The sequence below is a fragment of the Populus euphratica genome, unplaced genomic scaffold (genome assembly GCF_000495115.2).
Source record: "Populus euphratica unplaced genomic scaffold, PopEup_1.0 scaffold13.1, whole genome shotgun sequence".
Lineage (NCBI taxonomy): Eukaryota > Viridiplantae > Streptophyta > Magnoliopsida > Malpighiales > Salicaceae > Populus > Populus euphratica.
The window spans coordinates 1,063,802-1,089,256 of record NW_011499872.1 but is presented as its reverse complement, the minus strand read 5'-3'; the positions used below and the strand labels follow the sequence as shown (position 1 = coordinate 1,089,256).

The following is a 25,455-nucleotide window of genomic DNA, read 5'->3' as shown; positions in this document are numbered from 1 at the left end:
AAAAAAAATCGGATATTGTCATTTATTCCTTGTAGTAAAAATGAGGCATACAAATGAGGGAGCTCTCTGTTTAATCATTTCCATGCTCACGGGCTTGCGCACAGGAAGTGGAAAGCTAATGGTTCTCCTGCCGCCCCGTGGCATTATAAAAATCCAACCGAAAGAGACCCATTACTACCGAATGATCGCATCATTTCCCTGTCCGAGGATTTTCTTGCCTCCTTTCCTCTCTTTTTTTGGCCCTTCGCGATGGATTTCCTCCTTGTCTGAAAACAATCGTGCATGCATCATCACTGTGGACGGTCTGTATTAACTGAGACTGTTGTCTTTGTTAAATTTGTTGTAAAAAAGTTTACTCGCGAGTGTGTAATGCTCAAGTTAGTAAAATGATGATATTGATTGAATTTGAATAAAACAATGAAAATAATTCATGAGATTTAAAATTAACACCATAGCCAAGTATCATCATTTTATTAATATTGGTATTTTAGCAACCCCGGTTTCACCGGCTAATATATTGATAATTTCTCAAGAAAATCATGTTACTTAAAAGCAAGATTTACCTATTAGATTAATAATTAATTTTTTTATTTTAATAATATAATATATTATTTATAGTTAAAGTTTTCACGGGCTTATACTTGGATCTTGATAAACCAAGATGATTAATTATTAGTAGATACAAAATGATATTTTTTATAAATATTAGGACTATTGAATATTTAAATAAATATATTTTAAAAAAATATATAATGATATTTTGAAGATAATATAAATATTAGGACTATTGAATATTTAAAAAAATATAATGATATTTTGAAGATAGACTCTTAAAATATATATACTAAAAATATTGAGAATAAATAGATTATAAATTCTTTACTTGTGTTGTTTAAAAAATATTTATAACTCCCGAATCTTGTTATAATGTTCAAGTTGAAGGGTTAAAAAGTTATTCTACCTTTATAAATTAATTTTATATTGTGAGTTAAGAGATATTTCAATATACTTAATAATAACGTTGAAGTATAGACTTTTTAATTAAGTTTACTTGATAAAAAATAATTTTTGTAAGATTTTTGTAAATTACACAGAGGTGTTGCATTAAATTCAAGCATTGTATTTGAATCAATAGATATAATTAATTTGACATCGTGTTAGGCCTAGATAAACATAAAAAGTTTGATCACATCTAGGATGCTATTGCAAAAAGTTCAGGGCTCGACACCTGCATGATATGCATGCCAAGTCCATCCCGTTGGTATGGCAGATTACAAAGTCAAGTTATTAGAGTTGGTATGGCAGATTACAAAGTCAAGTTACTAGGTCAAGTTATTAGATTTGATAGTATATGTCATATCTAGTTGTGCTAGGGTTTAATAATGTATCAGGCTAACACGTTTTATGCTGCGATGTTTTTAAATCTAATAATTTATTAAATTTAATATGCTTAATGTACAAAAAAACTTATTCTTGAATTTTTTATTTTTTTTTTGATCCAGTATTTTTAAAATCATATATAAAAATTTATCCATAAAATCTTGTTTTACGGATAACAGTTGCAAAAGCATGGAAGTTGGAGAGATAACTATTGTTTAACCAGTAAATCCAACCTCGAAAAATTACTAGACGATGGTGGAGGATCCGATAATGATGGATTCGAGAACAAACAACCTTGCCAAGGATGGATTTCTGATGACAACAAATAACATCGCTAATTAAGCTAGCCAACACCGATTAACCATACCTACGTCCATTGATTTCTAAAAAATACTACATGCACACACACGACATTTTTCCTCCTTGTTGAATTGTCAAAAACAACGACCACATTTTTATACAAGCTTGATTAAAAAATAAGTCCGGTCTCCTTTGTTGTGATTCAAGATTGGTATCTTGAAGAATCTTACAGTTTTTGTGGTAATGAATCGATCGAGATGTGATAAAGGAAGCAATTAAATAAGAATTTTAGTCTTAACATGTAAGCTAATGAGAACAGAATAGCTATTTCCAGTTAATACTGTGAAATACTTAACGTCATTAGGGGAAAAGGAGAGAGAAAACAGGATAAATTGAACAATTCACGTGATAAATTAAAAAATAATAAATTTATATAAATTTAAAATTATTTAATAAAACAATATAGTTTAACCATGTCACATTTTAAAAGCATAACATGATCAAACTTAACTTTTTTTTCTCAAATAATTGGCCGCATAACATGGTCAAACTTAACTTTTTTATCTTTATCTTGAATAATAAACTAATTTATAATGGTTAATGAAACCAATTGATTAGTTCTGAAAAATAATAATGAAACTATTAAAATTGCCAAAACAAGAAGGGTTTAATGATTTTTTTTATATCTAAATATTCTACTATTCACGTAGCAATGCTGCTAGTTGCTATATAGAAAACAGTCTCTAAAATCTTCTATAAAATTTTAAATGTGATTTAATAGTTGAGTTAAAAGTTATGATATTTTTTAATTATTATTTTAATCTGGTATAACCAGACCTCCTTTTGGACCTAAATTAATCTAATTGGTCCATAAATAAATGTGTCCAGCTATACACGTAATTTATTCAGAGTATATTCTTATTTAGTTATGATAGACTCACATTTGACTGTTCAAAATCATTTATTATCGTGTAAATAATAATTTTTAAAGATTTTTATTGGAATCCATTTTTTAGTCAACAAGTTGAATAAAAATTTATATTTTGATTCATAAAATACATTTTAAAAAAATTTATAAAATTATTATTTTTATATAGAGTAGTTGGCTTAATAATAAGAATCAATCAATTAATTAAGATAAAGAATTGAAGTTTGATCACGCTGCGCTTCAAAAATATGATATAGTGAAGCTATATATTATTTTATAAAATATTCTTGAAATTATATTAATTTGTTAATTTTTTTATGCTATTTAAAAAAGAAAACTTAAAAAAATCTTTTAATACCATTAACTTTCATTGACTTATATATATCCACACAACTCCCTGAAAACTATATCCAAATCAAGGTCCGTATGACTACAATGATTCCACAATTTCGTGTAGTACATAGTTTAACTTACACCAAGAACAAATGAATTAGTCATTGATATTAAATAAATTGGTAAGTGCCAAAATTCAAATTGATTAGGAAATAGATTGATATGTTGAATAATTAATTAATTTTTTATTTAAATAATTAAAATTATTTTTTATAGTTGAGATATCTAATAATTTGATATAAAAAATATAAAAAATTGATAAATTATAGTAGGTGATATTTGATAAACTAGATGTTAGTAGTTAGAATTTATAAAAGATCTTTTTTATTTATTTTTTGGAATTGGGATACGAAACATGAATTCAGTGAATGATCTTGTTGAATTTATTTTAGGAGAATTTTTTGGATATATTTTAAAGAACTTTTAGAATTTTTTTTTGGATATATTATAATTTTTTGAGTATAATTTACTTGTAACGGGAGATCTAACTAGCGTGATTTTAATTATTTCAGTAGTTTTCAATTGGTTTATACTTTGTAGGCAACCACGATCTCAGCAAATGCAATGGCAACAAACGATGAGCCAGTGAACACTGACGGCGTCAGCTGGGAGAAAAGTATAGGGGAAGGGTAAGTCCACACGCCTCTTTCATTTCCATTTTTTCTTCAATGTCCAATCCGCAGGACAGCAGAACTATCTATTATTGTTATTGTTTAAGGGATAAATGGGAGTGTTATTATAAATGGTTCAATGTTGGTTTGGTAATGAGACGAGAAATGTTTTTTAATTAAAAGTATTTGAAAATACCATTAATTTTTAAAATTTTTATTTTTGATATCAACATATTAAATTATAAAAACATAAAATAATATTTTTAAATTTTTTTAGTTAAAAAATTAATTTATTAAAAAAACACTTTACTAACTACCTCTAGCAGCTGATCGAGTGAATTTGTCAAGGGGATAGTGATTTTGTCGATCCACCCACTTATAATGGTACACCTCAACTAAGCGGAAATGCAATTGTTTGAGAGATGCGCCGTTGCAAAGAAAAGATGCGGAGAATCATCGCTCTCATTTAAGATTCAATTTTTGCGAGTTTACGTGGAAAATATTTCTTACTGTAAATAAGAATAATTTAAATGTAAATAGTTTACTTGACTCTCGACGGGAAAAAACATCCAATCAAGATATATGAAAGTCAACTCGTTACAATGTCATGTTTACCATCAAGATAAATAAAATTTATCCTTTTCACCAATACAATCAAGATAAAGTTACGTGAATTAAATTTTAAAACTATAGTTTGAACATGAATATTACTAGGGGCAAGTATATTCGTATATATAAAAAAAGTCATTTTAGAGAATATTTTAAATTATTCGATTCTTTTAGAGTTTCCTTACCTGAAATTACTTTCTTGATTCTTCAAATTATATTCTATCCAGATTATTCTGATGACCCATTATCTTTTTTTTTAAACCCAGAATTCTTTGAAAAAATTCAATTAACTAGATAAAATCAAGCCCTATAAAAGTCTTGACTATACAAAATTAGGTTTAAGAAAAAATATAATTCTCTTAAATAAATAAGTAGATAAATAAATAAATATAATTCTTTAACCTAGAGAACATCGAAGCGAGTGAACCAAAGCGGCTTTACCGATTTATCCCGTCAAAATAGGGTCCCCCTTATCAGTGTTTGTGTCTGACACGGACTTGTATCTGCCGGTTTTCTAGGGTCAAGAAGGTAAGTTTCTCACACGTGCCAGTAATTTTCGGATCAAGGAAGAAGAAAGCTTGGGGGCTGGGGCTCTGGGTTGGTTGGATTTTTGGTTATCTGATTGGATAATGGTTTGTGTGGAAATTGTGTGCTCGGTGTTAACGGGGTCGTGCCGGTTCGAAAAACGAGTCCTCGTTCTTTTTTCCTGGCGAGACGCCCGGGACTTTCGAGCTAGACAGATACGACAATCCTTCTCTTCTCCAAAACTCATCTATCATTTTTATAACCTTTAAAAAGAAATTTAAGTTTTAACCGGTAAGCTATCCGATGTCTCTCAATCCGTAATATCCACGTAAAATGAGATACGTGTCAATTGTATGTCGGTAAATTTGTACACGCAACATGTTATTTGCATTGGTGATTTTAAGACTATTTAGTATTTACTATCTCTACATTTGTTTTTTAAAATATATTAAAATAATATTTTTTTTATTTTATAAAATTTATTAATATCAACACATTAAATAATCTAAAATTATTAAAATAAAAAATTTTCAATTATTTTTAAAATACAAAAATAAATATATTTTTTTCACTGTCAATATAGTAGTTTATGCATTCCATAGCTTGTGCATTCCACAAATACCTGTATTATGGTCAGGCCTTATTCAATTTGAATAATCTGCGTGGGCTTGGTTTCTTATAAAAAGGAAAGAAAAGTGAAATAAAATGTGTAGCCCAGATCGATATAAATCTTACAAGATCATTACAATCCATGATCATTGAAGATTAAGGTGAATTAGAGTTCCTAGAACAACAACCATTGAAGATTAAGGTTGTTCGCAGATTAAATAATAGTTCATAAGATCTATCTAGTTATTCGATTGTTGCCATAAATACACAAAAAAGGAAATGTAATTGTATAGGGTCATTTCTCTAGTTTTTTTTTTTTAAAGTGACGTTGTCACGATATACACACACATGTATATGTGATTTTTCTTTTTTGGAGGCCTTTTTATTAATAAAATGGATCTATCATGAATGAATTTTTTTATCAATAATATAGGTGTTTGTGCTATCTTATGTTTATTTTAACTAATTTTATAAATTTTATAAATTAATAATTATATAAATCTCCAACCGTTATAAATTAATAATTATATAAATCTCCAATAGCCTTAAAAAAACTCAAATTTATAACTATTAAAAATAAATATAAAATTTAACCAATTAAAATAAATTATTATTATTATTATTATTATTATTTTGATTTACATGGGGTGTCCGGGCCAGCTTACGCGCACCACGACTAATCCCTACGGCTCACTGAACATCCTGCAAGCCCAGTGAGCAGGTAAGGCACCGCGGGAGTGACAAGCGTGCATGGTGAGGTTCGAACCCAGATACGAAAAAAAGAAACAAGCTTCTTCCAACACTAGACCAGAACCTCACTTGCAAGTTGACCTGAGACCACAGAGGGAGCAAACCCCTTGATATAAAATAAATTATTTTGATTGCACAAGTTGACGAGAATAACCGGGTACAACCGCAACAATTCTATGATGTTTCTTCTAAAAAATTGCATACGGGATAGAGACATGGATATTCCATGACAAGGGAATTTCCTGTAAGATATACCCCATCAGCCATGGAAAAGACATCCAGTGTGGCCTGGGCCATCTCCCACGACCAAGTCTAGAGGGTAATTTAGCATTTTAACAATAGCGACATAAAAATTCTGGAAAAGTAAAATGTGTTATAAAATACTGTAAAATATTACAGTTTAAACACAATTATTATTAAAAATAATGGTTGTTTCAAAAATTTGTATTTCTTTTAATTTAATTAACATGTATGTAGAATTTTATAAACATCTAACAGATAATAAATAATATTTAAGATCCAATAATTAATAAAAAATATAATATTTAGGACATACCAAAGCTCTTTTTTAATATACATGTCTTTAAAAATATTTTAAGAAAATAACTCTAACTATATAACGAGTATCGCATGATATGATGGTAATTTTTTAGGGGTTAATTATAATTTAAATTGATATTCTTTTAAGATATAATTAGAAATGTCTTGACTAGATATTTCTAACAATATTGAGTGTAACTCATTTTTTTTCTTTCTTTTTCTTTGTCTTCCCTCTGTTCTCTCTTGCCTTTTATTGTATCTCCTATTTTTTTTAGTTAAATTTTAAATTTTAGTTTTTGATCATAAAATCTTCATAATTTTTTTTTTTGACTTTTATTTAAGTTAATTAATTTGTAAAAAAAAGTTGTTTTAAAACATTCACTGTTTAAAATAACAGTACTATATAAAAATAATATTCTCAAACGCTGTTTTATTTAAATCGTCTTATTTTCCAGCATTTTTTCAATCATTGTCACTGTCGCATAACTTTGAGCCAACCATGCTATTTTTTTTTAAAAAGAAAAAAACTGGATTAATGTGTCCGTAAATTAAGATCTAAGCCAAAACCAGATGAGCTGATACGTGGTAGCGGCCACCGTGGACAGTCACATGATATATTCACAGACAAGGAGAGTCCATGTGATCTTAAGAGGCTATAACTACATGTGATGTGTGGTGGATACAGCATGTCTACGTTAGGCCAGCTAGCTGTCTCGCAAGAGAGACCAAGCAAGGGGAGAAAACCAGAGAGTGGCTTTGACAAGGGTCAATATAAAAATGGGAGGCCGACAGATTCACGCAGTTAAATATTACAGGACAAACATATCTTATAAAATAACATATCTGCTCATCCAAAGTCTGAGGGTTTAGGTTAATTAACTATAACCGTCGATTATGAGATAAATCTGTCTGAAATACTTGTAACTTTCAAGTATTTTATTACAAAACAGGCTATTGCCTGTGTCATTCCGAGAAGAAAGTGCATAGTAGAATCAGATCCGAGGTTGGCCAGCTTGTCATAAAAAACTATGTATCTTGTTTTCCTTAAAAGCTATCAGGTTCCTATTCTCCAATGGGAACAGTGATCCAGTTAATAAACCTGTTGCCTTTGTACTGTAGAATTTCAATTTAGCTCTGTGGACTTGGTGATGTTCTTGTAGGATATTTTATGAAGTGTTTTTTTTTTTTTTTTTGCATTACTATATGGGAAATATTTCACAGCATAAAAGGATGATTAATTTAATGCATTTCTAATTAGAAAGCATTCTGCATAAGTATTTCCGGATGCGTTCTCAGCTAACCCCTACCGAATGACCGCTAATTGACATCGAATTTCCATCTAATATGTTTGACGAGCATGTTTTAAAAATTAATTTATCCCGATAAAAATATTAAATTAGTATTTTTAGTATTTTTTGGTAATTTTAATATGTTAATATCAAATTTATAAACAAAAGATATTTTTAAAAACATAATATATCGCAATATAGAACGCATTCTAATAAGGAATATGTTTAATATAATTTAATTGGGAAGAAAACATAAACTTTGCACTGGGACAGAATGAAGCATTAGCTCAGGGCTCAAAAGATCAATGTTTGACATCATTAAACAAGCCATCATGAACAGTTTACAAGCACCCCAAACGGCTGCTGGAGACGGTGGGCCTGTTTGCTATTTGTGGATTTTACTCGAACAAATGATTGGATTAGGTTGGCATTACGTGAGAGGCCCTTTTTTTCAGTGACAAATGTTAGCCCACCATCAGCATCACCGTGTTGCTTCCAATTGAGCTGCCTCGCTAGCATGAACCGTGGCTAGGGCCTCCGGGCCTCTTTGCATTATGTGACAGATCTTCCACCTTCTCGTTAACCTTTTCACGGCAATGACATCCATGTCTAGGTTTTTGCTTCGTGGTATTTAGTTTTCCAGGCTCGAATTCTTTTCTGATTAGGGCTGGAAGTCGGGATTTCGTGAGATATTTGACCACCACCACTGTTCATCAACTCTACCAACTCGCGGCCCTAAAACATGTTAGACCTAGGTGGCATATGGATTTTAGAGGTTTTTTAATGAAAAAGCAGGAGCCAATTCCCACTGCAAATTATTTTTTTTGGTGGGTAAGGCTCAGTTAAATTAATAGTTGCTTGTTTATGTTTCATATAACCTAAAAAAGTGACGGATATTTTTCATAATTTTATTTTTTTGTTTATTTAGAAAAATTAGTATAGAAAACAAACATCATTATAAAAAATAGTGATTTTTCATGTTCTCTTGCAGAAAGAATGATTAATTATCATTTTTAATATGTTTTGGATGTTTGATGATTAATCATATAAGATGTATAGTTGTAAGAAATTTAATGACAAATACGTCCAAATAGAATTATATAAGACCGGTTTTTTTTATTTTAAAAAACCAGGCCTGGCTGTAGATTGACATTCAAAACAAGAAAGGGTCTAAATAACAAGGGGTCAATGGTTGATAATTTGTCTTTTCCAGGATTATATTATTTTTAATTAATCATGCTTGGCTTCAAAATTTATTATGGTTCTTCAATGTATGTTAAAAATAAAATTCTTTGTTGTTTTCAAGTAGTTATTAAAAATATATATATTAAAATAGCATTGACATTTAAAACAATTCATCACTGGATTTTTTTCCCCCAATTTTTGTAAGTAAATTTACGTTATATATTAAAAAATGAAAATTAGTTTTCATAATTATATCGATGAAAAATTTATAAGGTAACTACCAGGCAGAGAATAATAACGTTTTTCAATTGAACTGATTTATTAAAATTAAGCACCTTTCTAATATAGATTGTTTAAACACCCCTTTATTGTCGGTTTTTACCTTCTTTTAATTATTTAATTGAATTTTTTGGTTGATATAAATAATTAACTGCACGGTTATTTATTACATTTATTAAGGTCAAATATATTCATGAAATATATTTAAAATTAAAAATAAAAATTGATGTAATATTTAAAATTATAATTTGCAAATTAAATTACGCAATTGGGTTGGATTTTCAAAATTAATTAATATATTAAAACAAATTTTATATGTTTGACCTTTGTGGAAAATGAAACTGGTAGAGGCTTGAATTGATTGGTTTTATGTATTGAATAGTGTCGAAGAACGGCCCATCAAGTCTCATTTTATTGCTTGATCTCATCTCAGCAGAATCCGAGGCCATTACGAATAAGTAGTCTCAACTCTCAAGGAAGATTCAATAATTAAACACAAACTTTGCAGCAGAAAATAATGGATATTCAACACTGTGTACGTCATTCTTCAGGTCAGAAATTTCAAAGCACAACTGTTCAAAATTAGCCACGAGTCACGACGACTGGTTTTATTTCGATCTGCATTCAAGGCCAGGCACCTTTTAGCTGAACTTGAACAATATCTTCTAGATTTAGGAATTGAATCAATAATGCTCATGACAACTGCTATTTAATGTTCATTATAGTAGAAGCCTGTTCCGATCGTGCTCGACATTAATGGAATGGTTACAGTAGTTTTCCCAATTCTTCACCTGTAATTTATCCTCTGAAAAAGATGAATTAAAGAAAAAGATGCTTTAAATTTCCAACTTGTGCGTACACAGGGCTTAGCTCCTCTCTTTCTTTCCCTTTTTAAGGACTAATGATGTGTGGTTGCGAGGAAAGGAAGGCATTTTGCAAGCTTTAGGAATCATGTGTTCTGTCTTGAGTAAAACGCTTGCCCATGTTGCCTCTGCAATTATCTGTTCTGTGTGGAGTCGCCCAAGCTAGGACTTGGTGAACCGTTTAGTAATACGAAATCTTATCAGAAACCTATCTCGTTTTACTGTTGAAAACAAGGCATGGGAGACCAAGAGAGAAAATAAAAAAAACACGAATTTCGATTTCAAAGATTACTTGAAGGAGCGATTCCAGAACGAATCATATGGGATATTAAAAAAGAGTCAAGGGCAAGGAAGTTGTATGTTAATATTATATTTTACTCATCATTGTTGTTTAAATCTTCTCAATGTGGCAATCAAAAGAAAGTATAAATTCTGTCAAATGACTGCCCTTTTGACAGTAGCCGTAAACAATTATGTGAAATGATATCAGATGAAGAAATAAGAATTAATTGGACTGCAACCCTAAATACGAAGTTCATTAAGCTGAATTACACTCGCGAGCAGAAGCAACAATAAAAAGGAATGGCCCATCAAACATAATTGTTCAAAATTTCCTTCGTTTAGAGCACTGACACGGTTGGCTCTGCTTGTCCTTTCATTACCATTTTCGGCAAAGCTCCCATTTTGGTGCCGCAAAAATTCAACATCCCGGTTATCAAATAATAGTTACTGAACGTTGGCAGGTTGATAAACTTGAAATTTGAATACGTAAATTGCCTCTCAACTTACTGGATGGACCTACATGCTCGGAGAAGATGTGTAGAACTTTTGCTGTTCTGCATCAGTGCTCCAAGTATCCCACTGTCCCAGGAACACCGATGGAGTTGTTCAAATGGGGTCGGGCTAATGGCTACCCGAAAAAACGTGTATGATAAATTTACATAGAATAATATGTCACAGAGACTGCGGTTTGTCGCATCATCATGTCAATAATTACGGTGCCAAAAACACCAAATTCAAATTGCAAAAGAGGAGGATGCGATTTCATTTCCTGCAGATTAAAGAAAGTATATGTTTCGAGTCCTTGACCATACACCAATTATGCTAAATGCATGGCCCAGATCACTAAAGGCCGTTCCATTCATGTGCTCCTTGAAGAAATGATTCGGTTGGACCTATTGCCATCGCTGATGGTGGTTATGTTGGTTTGGTAGCTACTCTTCCCTGAACTTTAAAGTAGCGAAGCACCCATATAGTTGAGAGTCAAATGCAAAAGTCATGAGGGCCCTCGTAGGAGGCAGGGAAAGAATTAAAGCATGCCATGTAGGGGCCATAGGAAGGGAAAGAAAAAGGAAGGGAAGATAAGAAAAGTCGATGGTTAGTGGCGGTGCTCGCTAGAGAAACTCTAGATATGATTCCAAACTTGCTTGCTCGAGAGACTTGGAACATTTTTAGGGATTGCGTAAAGCTCAATGGAGGATTGCCTATAGGTGCATGGGTTCTTCTTAATAGGAGACATGAAAGGAAATAATGGTCCCTTGGTCCGATAAAATGGTCCGACAAAGAGCAGGCAAGTTTTCTAGAAGATGCAAGCATGGGTAATTAGTATAGTAGATTGTTCCAAGATAATTGACTTTATGGTAGTGATGCAATGGTCTTTGACGCTTTTGTTGCTTTTGTACAGAACATATTAGCGACCAATCGATCAGTTTGTAATTCACAGGACTCCGTTTTGAATTGTTTGTAAATCATGAGTGCTGTCAGTGCTGTTCAGGTTTTTCAAAGAAGGATGTTGATCGCTTGGCCTGGCTAGTGATTGTATACCTAATCATTTAATTTAATACAATAAAATAAAGTCCAGACTTAATAATTTTATTTTTTTATATAAATTTAATTACATAATGAAAATAATATCAAGTAGTTGGTATAAGAGTTTTTCAGACTGTGATCCGGAGTATTTTTTAAAATTATTTTTATTTAAAAATATATTAAAATATTTTTTTATATTTTATATTTTATATATAATAAAATAGAGAAAATACATCAAGCAGAAGAGAAGTATAGTAAGGAAAGATATATTAAGGTATTTGTGATAAAATGTGTTCTCGTACTATAATAGAAAATAATTATAATTTTTATATTACTTGATAAAATTCTTTTTATATTTGTCTTTAAATGTAATCAAAATTGGTTGAATCATCAAAATTTTTATATGTTTAATTTTTTATTTTATCATACTCTCTTAAGTTGTGTATTATTATTTTGTATATCAGGATCTTAACATGTTGAAATCATTAAAAATATTAAAAAAATAGTAATTTAATAAATTTTTAAAAATTAAAAATAATTGTAAAAAACAATTATAAAAAAGGATTACAAACACCTCCACGATCATGCTTGTATCGCAAGAGGGATTTTTGGTACAATTTATAGATATAAGTAATCGCATCACAATAACACGGTTATTCTCATTTCTTTATTTCTTATATTGTAATTACACTTCAATCCTCTCCACATAAAAAAAGATTTAAGAGACTTTACTTTCGTAGCAGTGTTATTAACATAAATATTTTTATTCCTTCAAAAATGTAAATACTTTATCATTTTTAGAGTTCTATATGTAAAGCGGTGAAAACTATATTTCATAATCAAGTAAGATTATAAACCCTCAAAAAACTTGGAGATAATAAATTCAAATGATTAAGAATTAACAAAGCAATTCTCAAAACAATAATTTTTCTGAAAACAGCATCCATAACATTCCCACAATAACTAATTATGAAGAGTTTTCATTTTATATATTATATATTAAATAATAATAATAATATAAATTATATATTATAATTTTATTTAACAATTTAAGTTATTGAATTAAAATAATTTTTTAATATAGTATCATAATTTTAATTAATGATAAAATGATTGTAAATTTAAATCTCATTAGTTTTTGCATATAGATAAAATGAAAGAGTTAAATTACACAATAAAAAAGGCAATATGTAAATCATGCAAAGAGTAAATCTTGTGAGGGGTAAATTGCAAGATAAAATATATGATAAAGCTACAACAAAAACAGCAATAAATCAAAACATAAAGTTAAAGCATAAAGTAAATTGGAAAAAAAACAGTAAATTGTGTAAGAGAAGATCGGAAGGATAGAACTCGAGAGAGTTGTCTTAAAATCATGCATCAGTGCATGCCAAAGAACATACAATGAACTTTACTAATTTAAATACCGGACATTAAATCCTTTATAACGAGTAACGACTAAATAAGAAAAATCATACGCTAGAAAACTTGTAGTAACTTCTATAATAATTTTGATCACAAGATCTTCCAAGTTCAAAAAGGTAGAATTATTAATACCCATCATGCTTTGTCAAAATTGCCTTTTCAAGCATCGGTCGTGCCACCTGTTAGCTTCCGATTGAACAATTTCCTCACACGTGTAGGGTTTGAAATATTTATTTTAGACCGCAAACTGAAAGAGTTTTTCGTTTCTTCTTCTTTTCCTTGCTTGGGTTGGGGGAACTGGACGAGGGAGTTTAAGGTGAATGGGATTTATAAGGTCTTTTAAAATGTTTAAGAAATATATTTTATATTTTATTTTTTATTTTTTATATAAATCTGATAAGTAAAGTCTTGAATAATCATTTTATAAAGCGATAAATATACCCTATTTATTTTTGAGTTTAATGAAGGCCAACGGCTCGTGACGTGGGGCATATATTACTCTATTGAATGCCGATTATGTCCTCCAGACCGTCTTAATTATACATACCAAACCTCAAATGAAAGTATTGAATCGCTGAGAGGCTAGTGATTATACCAAAAACCTGCTTAAATTGCTTCCAAACTTGTAACTGTCCCTTGCTTCTCTTTGTAATCGATCTGGCTAATGATATATACTTGTCGTATATTTCACTTCAAAAAGATAAAATCAATTAATTGGTATTTATAATCCCATGCCAAATGAAAAGTAATCAATAACAACTTGCCTCGCCTGCGCCACTAAACGCTAGCTAGTGGAAAAAAAAGTTACAGCAAAATTATCCATTCGGAAAGAACAATATCTTCAAGATTCGCAAAGTTCTCAATGCACACGTAGGAGTTCTTTTTAGCGCCTTCGTCCACAGGGTATTGGCTTTAGATCAGTAAGTAACCTGAGAAGTGCTACAAGAAGCATTCTTTTTTCCTTCTTGGGTTGAAAAGGGGAAAACCGCCCCAGCCCAGAAGGAAAAAGAAATGCTTAACTTTGGGGTTTAACTGGGTCAATTGAAAACAAAATTGTAGTAGAAAGTAGCTAGTTAGGGTGACATTAATGAAGATGTTGGGTGGAGAGGTGAAGTTCTGGTGGGCAATTTCACATGCAATGAGTTGGAGTCTCATTGCATGAGCTAAAACAATTTAATCTTGCTAGGTAAAGGGTGTTGTGGGTGACAGGTCGGTGTGTTGTTGAACAAGAGCTTAATTATTTTGATGACGTGGTGGATCTTCTAAGATTTGGTTGATATGATCAGATTGGACATGGAGTTTGCGTCATCAGCCAGCATCCTTAATGCCAGACCGGTAAAGCACACCGTCCTAACAGTTCTCAAGGTCTCGCTGGTTAGATTTAGTACGTATCTGATGTTAGGTGGATGGATTCCTTGCTGCATCCTAAACTTATTGCAGTTTGTCATTTTTTTGGACATTTTTCTTAAACTTGAAAATTTGAGGTTCAACTTCAAAAGATTTGCACGAGATGGTATATCAATCACCTTGCCTTTACTTAAATCTCTCCTTCAATAAAGATGATGATGACCTGTCTAAACTGGAAAGGGGAAGGATTTATTCAAGGCGAAATCAATCCTAGAAATACTATAATAGTCAGAGTTTTAAGAAATCAAAATTACTGAAAGGGATCAGCATGGCAAATCAATCAACCTGCTTTCCTATTAGGTGCGGGCTGGAAACACAAGGCAACTCCGGTAAAAGTTGACACCAACGTAGAAAAATACGAACACCGTGACCGAGAAGACCCGAGGAAGAGGTGGAGTCCAACAAGCGTACGGCTAATGCACGGCGTAATACGTGGACCGATAAATCCGGGTATCTGGGTCCCACCTCTATCCAACTACGGCCCGTTGAGACTTGCCTTTTCTGTGAAAATATTCAATGAGGCGGGTGCAGTATCCTTCAAGGTTTATAGGCATTGCTTTATTTTGATGTTGCCAGTGGATAAGAACTGCATAGAGAAAAGAAGGAACCGCTACCCTTTCTCTCGTCATTCTTGACTAGTTTTAATTGCTTTTTATGGTGTCCCTTGTATTCATGATAAATAGAGAACATGATGGCTTGCACCAGCCCTTTAAATTCTGTGCTTACGATTCCTAATGCAACGTTCTTCAACCTCACACGGCTGTTTACGGGTCATTTTCACATCAAGCTCTTGCATGATTGACAAATGAGCAGACCTTTAGCTTTCAACGTGAATCCAAAAACGCTACTTAAAAGTAATCTTACATGATTCCTAATGCAACGTTCTTCAACTTCACACGTAATTTTTTTTCGAGATTTCTATACTATATACACTACTTAAAAGTAGCGTGTGCAGAGTTTCCACATTACACGCTTGATTTGTAGTCTAAAGCAGCACGCACGTTATATGAAATATCATGTTACATTCTATGATCCGTAAAAGCTTGTAGCCCCACTATTCCCTCCAGATTCAAGCCCATCAATCCCTTCAGTCCGAAATTTCAATGGAGGGAAAAATCAGAAGTCAGAAAAAGACAATAAAGTTAGCAATTTTTAGACAAAACTGTAATCAATGGCACAAATTTGAAATGAAGCAAAGCGGTTTCATACCAGCCTTGATGGTTGATCCTCTTGAGTCTCGTGTCCTTCATCGGCACCCCACCAAATGCCCTTACCGTTTTCAACCAAAATACCACGAGGGTGTTTTTGTAAACAAACTGTAGCAGTAGAAATTTGACGGACGTTGAAAGGGTTACCGCCAGGGGAGGGAATTTTGCTTAATCATCTTGATGCCAAATCAAGCACTAATTAACGGTGATTATAATTTGGTTTGTCTTTTTTGACAATGCATGCTTTTTGCCTCCATAAATAGCAGTCCACTCCCCGCCTTCTCCTCACACTCCCCCCTGTCCCAAATCCCCATCTCTAGAAGCCTCTGCATAGTCTAGCGACAGGTGGAAGCAATGGCTATTAGGGCTACCACTTGTGTTGCGTCTTTGGTGCTGTTTTTGACTCTTGTCGAGGCAAGAATTCCTGGTGTTTACACTGGAGGAGCCTGGCAGAGCGCGCATGCTACTTTTTACGGTGGCAGTGATGCCTCTGGAACTATGGGTACTGTCATCTTGAACCGTTCATGCTAAGTAGTTAGCTTCTTGAATTTTTGATAAGTTCGTGAGTTGTTTCCACATTTTGTATAGCCCCTCCCATGTTTTCTTCTTGCATTTTCCATGACAGAACCATAAATACAGAGCAAGCCCACACCTTTCCCTGCTTTAAACAGCACTGAACTCTGTTTTAACCAAAATCAGATTTCTAAGGCATTTAAACGCAATTAGCACAAGCCAATACCGCGCATTGCAAACGACTATTAAAATTCCATTTTAATTATTCAAAAACCAAAAGTCTAAATCCCACATAAGGAAATTAATTGATTTATTTCTTGTGTTCAGGCGGCGCTTGCGGGTACGGCAACTTGTACAGCCAAGGCTATGGCGTGAATACCGCAGCACTAAGCACAGCCCTGTTCAACAGTGGCCTTAGTTGTGGTGCTTGTTTTGAAATAAAGTGCGGTAATGACCCACAATGGTGCCACTCTGGTAGCCCGTCAATTTTAATCACAGCAACAAACTTTTGCCCTCCTAATTATGCATTGCCCAGTGACAATGGTGGTTGGTGCAATCCTCCTCGTCCTCACTTCGATCTTGCTATGCCCATGTTCCTCAAGATCGCTGAGTACCGTGCTGGCATCGTTCCTGTCTCTTACCGCCGGTAAACATACAACCTATTTATCAGTTTAGTGCAAATAAATCTGTCTGGACTCTAGACTATAAAATGTGATTGCATAATTTCCTATGATAGTATAGAATGACTGGTCTTTCAAGATTTCTCAGCGTACAATCTTCTGAAACTTCTGATCAACTGTATTTTCTGAAGAGATCAGATAGGATATCTACTTTGTTCCCACCTCCAAATTACTAAAATGTCATCTGTTTCTTTTATAGGGTACCGTGTAGAAAACGAGGGGGGATCAGGTTCCAAATCAACGGTCACCGTTACTTCAACTTGGTTTTGATCACCAACGTTGCAGGTGCAGGAGATATTGTGAAAGTGAGCGTGAAGGGATCAAAGACTGGGTGGATGAGCATGAGTCGTAACTGGGGTCAAAACTGGCAGTCAAACTCAGTTTTGGTTGGTCAGTCATTATCTTTCAGGGTCACCGGCAGTGATAGACGCACCTCTACTTCATGGAACGTTGTTCCTTCAAACTGGCAATTTAGTCAAACTTTCGTTGGAAAGAATTTTAGGGTTTAAACTGGTTTAATTTGAATTTCCCTCTTGATATGTTGGCTTCTTTTTTCCGTGCCTTTTCTTTCCCGGGTGAAAAAAGTGGAAATAAGAAAAGTGTGTCGGTGGTGGCGGTGAAAGGGAGAGATTTTTTCCTTTTTTTGGGTGGTTGTTATGTTAATGGATAAAAAAAAAGGTGAAAAAGTGAATGTAGTAAGGTCGGAAGCAGAGGTGGCTGCAAGGATGAATGTAGCCCGCCGCTTTTGTTTACCATGTTATAAATTAATATCTATATATATATACATACAAGAATCTTGTTTCTTTGTTTTCTGTAAGTGATTTTAGACGTTTAAATTTTATAATATGGATGCATTTCCTGCAAGAGTCGATAAAAGTTGCGGCACGCAATTGAGCTCATTTGATAAAAAGTAACTTGGATGTTCTAAAATATTAAGGGAATGGCTATAGGCTCAGCCTTCCTGTCTATGATGAGCACAGATTTCCCCCTCTTTTTTTTAATCTGACTTGACCTTCTGAATTCTGAAGTAATAATCTATTACTAAAAAGCTAGATACCTATCCTACGCTTTATGTGAGAGAGCAAAAAGAATCATTATCTTCGCTTTGCTTTCCCTTTGGTTGCTGAGAAAATGATGTCAAAAGAAAAAAAAACCAGTAAAGATTAGAACCTGTGGTTATTGATCACAGTTGTAGTATATTAACCAAGTCAAGCTGAAACTATTCCATAAAAAGGTGGTCACTGTTGACGATAAGAATTTTAAGGCTACTGCCCTTCTTCTTTCTTTGAAAGACTATAGCTCATCCTTGGTTTTTTTGGTGGATCGCCGTGATTTGGGACTCTCATCTTTTCCTTTTCGATTCAATTGGCTGTCACTTTGAATTCTAGCCATCAATAATCAATCTTTGTGGCTTCGGATGTGAAACTATTATCCTCTTATTTCCCCGAATAAAAAATCTGTGGAAATTATCTCGACGAGGTCTTTCTTCCAAGGCTGTAAAGACAACGTTAACACGTCTTTGCATCTGCAGGGAGACATTGTGCTACTCTTTTTCGATTAAAATAATGTATAAAGGGCGGCCTTGATAAAATAAACACACTCTCCCGACGGCGTTCTACAAGGTCAAAAAGATAGAAGAGGTTTAGTTTAGTCATTTGATTGTGAGAAAAAAGCGACGGGGCTGTGCCAATTGCAATTCCCAAATATTAAACATCAATTTTGCTTATTTAACGATCTTGGGATGAGCGGAGAAAGTTATTCTTATTGAAACCGCATTAAAGGAAAACGAAACTGTTGAACTTGAGAAGAAAAGATGCAAGACTACAAGGGGCGCCATAGCTGGCTCTTGCCTCGAAGGACCTCGAAGGATGGTAAAAACATGAATGATTTCTTTTCTTCGGTGGCGATGGGTGAGGTGACAAACAAGTCAAAGATTCTATTCTGGTTAATAATATTATCTTACACTGATGCCTGTCTTCAGTCTTCGCGCGAATACGAGAAAGGAAAAATAGAAACCATAAAGAATGGGACAGCATTTACTGTGATAACAAAATGGATAAGGACGACTGGGGTGTTTTGAATTGGCCCAAGATTAATCTTCTTGTTCTTGTTGTTAGTACACAGCCCAGATCATCAAATAAGCAGGCCTAACAGATTTAACCCACTTCTTTTTTCCAAAGGTTTCGAGTTTTTCGTAGATGAATTGAAAAAGTAAGATCCACGTTTGCAAGATGATAAAACCCCAGCTACAAATTTATAATCAATCCTTCTTTACCTTTGCTTCCACTTTCCAGGAGAGCCCATTCTATTTTCACTTTTGTTTGAAGGTAAGTCGTGTAAGCAATTTTTGTAGCAGTTGTGAATCTTTTGCTTTACTATTGCATTTTTACTAGCTAATTCTGAGTCCCCTGCTCACCTCTTTCTTCTTGACCTTCGTTCTCATGACGGAGCAGTAGTTAATCTTTTGCTTTACTGTCGCATTCCCAGCTAATTCCAAGTCCCCTGCTCACCTTTCTTCTTGCCCTTCGCTTCTCATGCCGGAGTGCCAATATCCGTCATTTTAGTCCCTGCAAGTCGGAGTGGGATTTCTCTCCGGGAAGGCGGGAGTTGTTAATGGGAAATGCGGCTAAGCCAATGCAGCCACCGGATTTGGACCATTGTAATGGAACTACGAGTCAACTCAATTAAAACAATAGAACCACGATGGAGGTTCACAAACCAATAACGTTTTGGCATATTGTCACTGATTGGGCAAGCATCAGGATTACAGACAACGTAGGACTTTCAGGTTCAGAAATCACAACGAAAATTACAAGCATAGTTCAAACAAGGATGGTCGAATGAACTCGATTAGATTTAAGGGAGCTTCCTGTTACGCAAAACAGCAATGCATATATACTGGTATGGTATTTCTTGATGCGTGGAGCATTTTTGTCCAGGAATTGTATGTAGCTACATCGTCCTTCATATGTCCACGAGACGTCCATTTGTTGGGGAAACCTTCAAATGTTCTTAAATTCTCGACCAAAGTTTCTTCTAGTATCATTTCTACTGTTGCAAGGGCTTTTGCTCTGCCTCAAATTCTCAATCTTAAAGTTGCATTTGGAGGCACCGGACCTCTAGTTTTCAATAGTGTAGGAAAATGCCTATCAAGAATGAACCACGTGGCAAAACAAAACAAACCTAATATGGCAGATGCCCATGACCAAGCACGCAATAAAATCCAGGAAAAAGCTCTCCTAGATTACATGTAGCTATTTGCATAAAAACATAATCCTCAAACGAATTGAGGTAAGCGTCTCTCCAAATTTTCTCAATGAAAGAAACTTAGAACACTAAATGAATGTACCGAAATCAGGTTGTGTCCATCATCCTGTGCTTATGGTATGCCTTCAAGATGCAAAAGGCCATGCAGGTAACAACCTTTTTTCAGCAAAACATTTTTGAAGGTGTAAAATTTCACCCATGTTTTATCATAAATCTTACTACATGCGATAAAAAAATAATTAGATTCTAAAAACCCAAAAAAGAATGACAAAATCTAGAAACAAAACCAGTATTTCATCCGCATCTGCTCGGTTTTAGTTATCTTGGGTTGTATGGATTTAGGGGCTCCTGACAATTAACCAACATTAAAACCATCAAAGTAAGAAATGTGAGATGGAATCAGTAGACAAAGCGGGATTAACAGCCCGTCATCTGTGGATATCATCCCTACGGTTGTCTGGCCGCTGCCTAATTACCTCACCAGATTCCAAAAAGCAAAATTTTCTGCTCTTGAAAAGAAAGTGAAGTAACAAGGCTTTCTCTATTGCACGGTTGTTAAATGAGAAAACTAACAAAAAATGCTTCCCCATAACAGAAACAACACATGCCTATATAAAAAAAAGTCTTCTAATAAAATCAAATCAATGCAAAAGCTAAAATATAATATAAATTTGACATGCGGGCTCATATCAAGTGTAAAAATTAAAAGGTCTGTCATTGTGGAAAACCCAGAAAGAAAGAATAGCTAAAAAAGAGGAAAAAGGAGACAAACTGAAGAGAAACCAAAGCCTGACTCTCGGAGTGGCGGCTTCTTCTTCTTTTGTGCTTGGCTATTTCCATCATTTTTTAACCCTCAAATCCGAACGGGTTTTGTTGAAGATCCCACTTAAGCCCTCTCTCATTATAATCATAACCCATACATGCTTATAAATAGGCCTGTCGATTCAAATAAATTGTATTCTTAACCCTAGGGTTTCGCCACAGTTGCTTTCGGTGTCGGCTGGAGATGGGAAATGGCGTGAGATGGGATAGGCATTTCCCTTTTTTCGTTTTTTTATAGCTGCAAGTCCGGTCCCTAGGGTTTCACAAAGCTTAAAGCCCACTGTTTATGTCTTACAACTGATGTTGTATGGGCTTAGGGCCCAATTCTTATGTTTTGTAACTCAGGTTGTGTGGGCTTTTGGACCGACTTCCCACTCTTGGATGAGGAGCCAACCGATATACAACAGCCCCGGATCATGGCTCGAGCAGGTGGCAAAACAAATCAGGCTTGCTGCTAAGCACTATTTCCCACTTTACAATCTTGAGTTACAATCAAAGAGAAGAGAGGTTACATGAATTCGGTGTTGTCTAGAATTACGTTCTAAACAGGTGTTTGATAAAAATTATTTTTTTTGTTTAAAATTATATTTTTTATGTATTTCTGAATCATTTGATGTATTAATATCAAAAATAATTTTTAAAATAAAAACATTTTAAAAAACAATTAGCAAGTACCTCATTATGTTAAAAATGCATCAGAGGATGCATCCGATTATGGATTCCTAGCCTAAAACCTAACCAAGAAGACTGGTCTCCATGTGCCAAAGGTGTAAGCATATTCTCACAGTTAAAACCTACGAGAAGACGGAGAAGATGATAACCGAGATACATGACCAATTTCTTTCTCTGCTCAGCAGATTTCTATGAGGATCCCATCACGTGGGACTAACGTGGTTACATTGGGATCTATGATGCTGAATTCTGAAGGAAAATGTGAAGCACAACTAGAATACAGATGATTTAGCTGGTTGTAGACATGAAAGTGTTGCTACATCTAGATAGTTTCAAAGCTGTTTTTTAGTACACAAATTCTTCTGCTTTAGTTTATCAACAATACATTAAACAAACTGCAAAAACCTTTTTTTACCTCTGTCGATATCTTAGATAGTTTCAAAGCTGTTTTTTAGTACATAAATCCTTCTGCTTTAGTTTATCAACAATACATGAAACAAACTGCAAAAACCTTTTTTTTACCTCTGTCGATATCTTAGATATTATCCACAGCAGCAACGATAGTGTCTTTTTGGAAGTGACTGCCCATGCAATGGCCAACAAAGAAGGAGCTGATGCAGCGACCACATCTATAGCCGTTTTACAATGCAATGGCCAACGAGGGTTTTAATCATCTCTGATGTACTTTATGGGCAAGTTATAGTATACTGACCTTATTTATATCATACAATAAAGTTTCCCTTTCCAGGTCATTCTGGACCTTGCATTGCTCCAGTACTTTGGTTGGCTGCTCGAGCTATCTCTTTTGACATTCCATTTTATACCAACACTCCTCCAGTTCTATGGTTCGATGCCCAATCTCTCTCTTTTGGCATTCCATTTTATTCCTCTCTATCTCTTCCTCTGAAGTTATTCTCTCCATATCATTCTGGGCCTTGTGCTCCTCCAGTTCTTCTGTTTGTTGCTCGAGATCTTTCTTTTGATACCCAATGCTATTCCTCTGTCCCATCCACAGAAGTTCTTCATTCCATATCATTATGAGCTTTATGCTCCTCCAGTTCTTTGGTTTGTTGCTCGAGCTCTTTGTTTTGACATCCAATTCTGTTCCTCTTTGTCTCATCCACAGAAGCTCTTCTCTCCATATCATTATGGGCCTTGTGCTCCTCCAGTTCTTTATGTAGCTGCTCGAACTCATTTTTTTGACATTCCATGTTATTCCCCTCTGTTTCATTCACTAAAGTACTTGCCGCCATGTCATTCAGTGCCTTTGCACTCTTCCAATTCTTTGGTTAGCGCCTAGAGCCTTTTCTTGTGCCATTCGATGCCATTCCTCAGCTTGGCATTGGTGGACTTTAATTTTCTAATTTCTGGGATTATCACAAGTTGAGTAAAGCATATACAAGTCAGGAAACACTTACTCTTTACCTACACTTGCCAGATAAATCTAAGCATAGAGCATAATCAACATGAAAACAAGAAATTCTGAGATTATAATATAATTCCGGAGTGAATTTGTTTCAGGGAGATAAGCAACTTCTTAAAGACTTCATTCTTGAGTGTATTGTAGCTTATGGCTGCATTTAATAATTCAAGGGACCATTCTAAATAAGGTTTTCTTTTCTGTGTTTCCAATCACTCGATGCCTTGTATACTTGTTGCAGTATCAAAGCAGTAGTGAGAGCACACATCTCAAACACAAGTGGTCTATTAATTTCATAAAGTAAAATCTTATAGTTTGTGCGATATGGTGTAGTGAGTGCCCAATCTTCAGTTTTTAGTGACCATGAAGCTTTCAGTTTGATATCAGGAAATTGAAGCTTTCTCTAAAATGCAGCATCTGCTGTTCAAGAGGCATGTTCAAGTAATACAGAGGCCATAGTTTCCCTATTGTCCAAATGCATGTACCAGATAATGTGCTGTTTGAAACAATGGTTCAATTTAAAACAAGAAATCACGGTGAACTCTGCATAAATAGGCTATTTATGCACAGAAGGGGAAGCTTCAAGAGAGAACATTCTTTCATCCTTGTTACTATATTTTTCCCAAAATACAATACTCAAGGCAAGTATAGCAACACAGATTAATTTGATCCCCAGGCGGTCCTGGACTCTGTAGGCTCAATAGCAGTTTCAACATTCTCAAGCCTTGTAACCATATGTTGCCCTCAAATGATGATTTTTTTTCCTAGCACTCAGTTCCACTCAAACTCATTTATTACTACATGTAAGATACCTTTTCCATAGACCTCGCCCTGCATGGCTTTCTCGTTCATCAACCATCTCACAGCTGCAGAACTCTCCTGATATCTCTGTTCCAATTCCAACAATTTTTTATCTTTGGAATTTATCGTCTCTGTAAGTCCAATAACAACTTTGCGTATATGGGCAATCGTTTCCTCATAATTAGACTGCATCATGGACAACTTATGGTTTTTGAAATCAATCTCCTCAACAAGACTCTTAATAAGCTTATGTGCTTGCTTTAGCTCCTCGTCAACATTCCAGTTCCCCATTTGAGCACAATACCGAGATGCCTACAGCAAAAGGCAAACTTAACGTTCAGATGGACACTGGAAAATATTTGATTAATAGGGGCATGCCAACTACCTTAAGTCTTAACTAGTGAAGCCTGTCCTTTTCACGACTAAAATCGATTGAGGGAATAAAGGGCATGCCCCTGTTGTGCAGTATAATAATAATAACGTAAAATGAACAAGTTCGTGGGTCTAAAGCACTCTGCTAAATCGCATCATTCATGTCAATTATGAAGCATAATTGTGATTAATTTTTTTACAGTATTGGAATCATTAATGATATAAATCTAATTGAAACAAACACACAGATCAAGAGCACAAGCTGTGTTATAAAGTAAAATTTAAGCCCAAAGTTCTTTGCATTTAGTTAGCTTTTTAGATTGCATTCTGGCAAGAATAGGATTTAATCTCAAAAATGTTGGACTCGTGAAATGCCAATGTTTCGAAGTTAAAGATGATTTCTTCACAAACTTGCCTCCGAAACGCAAGAAAACAATTCGATTTTCAAATGTATGAAAAAACAAAAGGTTTACGCCTCATATTTTTCCTAAATTAGAAGTAATTACCCCAGTCTTTATTCCACTTTTAGCTTGAAGGAGCAGCTCTTAAAAAAGAAACCATTGCAATATCTTAAAGACGAAGACTGTAATAAAGATTTCAAACATGGAAACTGAGAATCGGATTAGAGAAGGAAAAATGCAAGCAATATGACATCAAAACGTGAATGAAATGCTAGAACGTCCATCTGAATCTGACCCATTAATCAAAATACAGAGCAAATGCAAAACACAAAGAGAGGGTTAAAGAAGAGAGGGACTAACCTTAGAGCTTAATTTTGGTGCAGACATGAAAATTGAG

General features: G+C 34.0%; 2 protein-coding genes across 2 annotated transcripts; one reads left to right on the top strand and one right to left on the bottom strand.

The window, feature by feature from the left end:
• The first annotated feature begins 16,384 nt into the window (after window positions 1–16,384).
• LOC105127566 (expansin-A4) lies at window positions 16,385–18,115 on the top strand. Its single transcript, XM_011028914.1, has 3 exons — window positions 16,385–16,612; window positions 16,951–17,269; window positions 17,503–18,115. Exons 1-3 carry the CDS (start codon window positions 16,465–16,467, stop codon window positions 17,810–17,812), a joined length of 777 nt encoding a protein of 258 aa, XP_011027216.1. The 5' UTR covers window positions 16,385–16,464; the 3' UTR covers window positions 17,813–18,115.
• A 4,467-nt stretch (window positions 18,116–22,582) lies between these two features.
• Window positions 22,583–25,455, bottom strand: LOC105127565 (uncharacterized). Its single transcript, XM_011028913.1, has 3 exons — window positions 25,419–25,455; window positions 24,297–24,597; window positions 22,583–23,431 (listed from the first exon to the last, which is right to left on the bottom strand). Exons 1-3 carry the CDS (start codon window positions 25,443–25,445, stop codon window positions 23,361–23,363), a joined length of 399 nt encoding a protein of 132 aa, XP_011027215.1. The 5' UTR covers window positions 25,446–25,455; the 3' UTR covers window positions 22,583–23,360.

What these genes read in the sequence shown, in the direction of transcription:
- LOC105127565 (XM_011028913.1), bottom strand. Translation starts at nt 25,445, where the DNA reads ATGTCTGCACCAAAATTAAGCTCTAAG. An exon ending in CACCAAAATTAAGCTCTAAG is followed by an intron (nt 24,598 to 25,418) that starts GTTAGTCCCTCT and finishes CTTTTGCTGTAG; the next exon opens with GCATCTCGGTATTGTGCTCA. An exon ending in GGGCGAGGTCTATGGAAAAG is followed by an intron (nt 23,432 to 24,296) that starts GTATCTTACATG and finishes TGATAATCCCAG; the next exon opens with AAATTAGAAAATTAAAGTCC.
- LOC105127566 (XM_011028914.1), top strand. Translation starts at nt 16,465, where the DNA reads ATGGCTATTAGGGCTACCACTTGTGTTGCGTCTTTGGTGCTGTTTTTG. An exon ending in TGATGCCTCTGGAACTATGG is followed by an intron (nt 16,613 to 16,950) that starts GTACTGTCATCT and finishes TCTTGTGTTCAG; the next exon opens with GCGGCGCTTGCGGGTACGGC. An exon ending in GTTCCTGTCTCTTACCGCCG is followed by an intron (nt 17,270 to 17,502) that starts GTAAACATACAA and finishes TTTCTTTTATAG; the next exon opens with GGTACCGTGTAGAAAACGAG.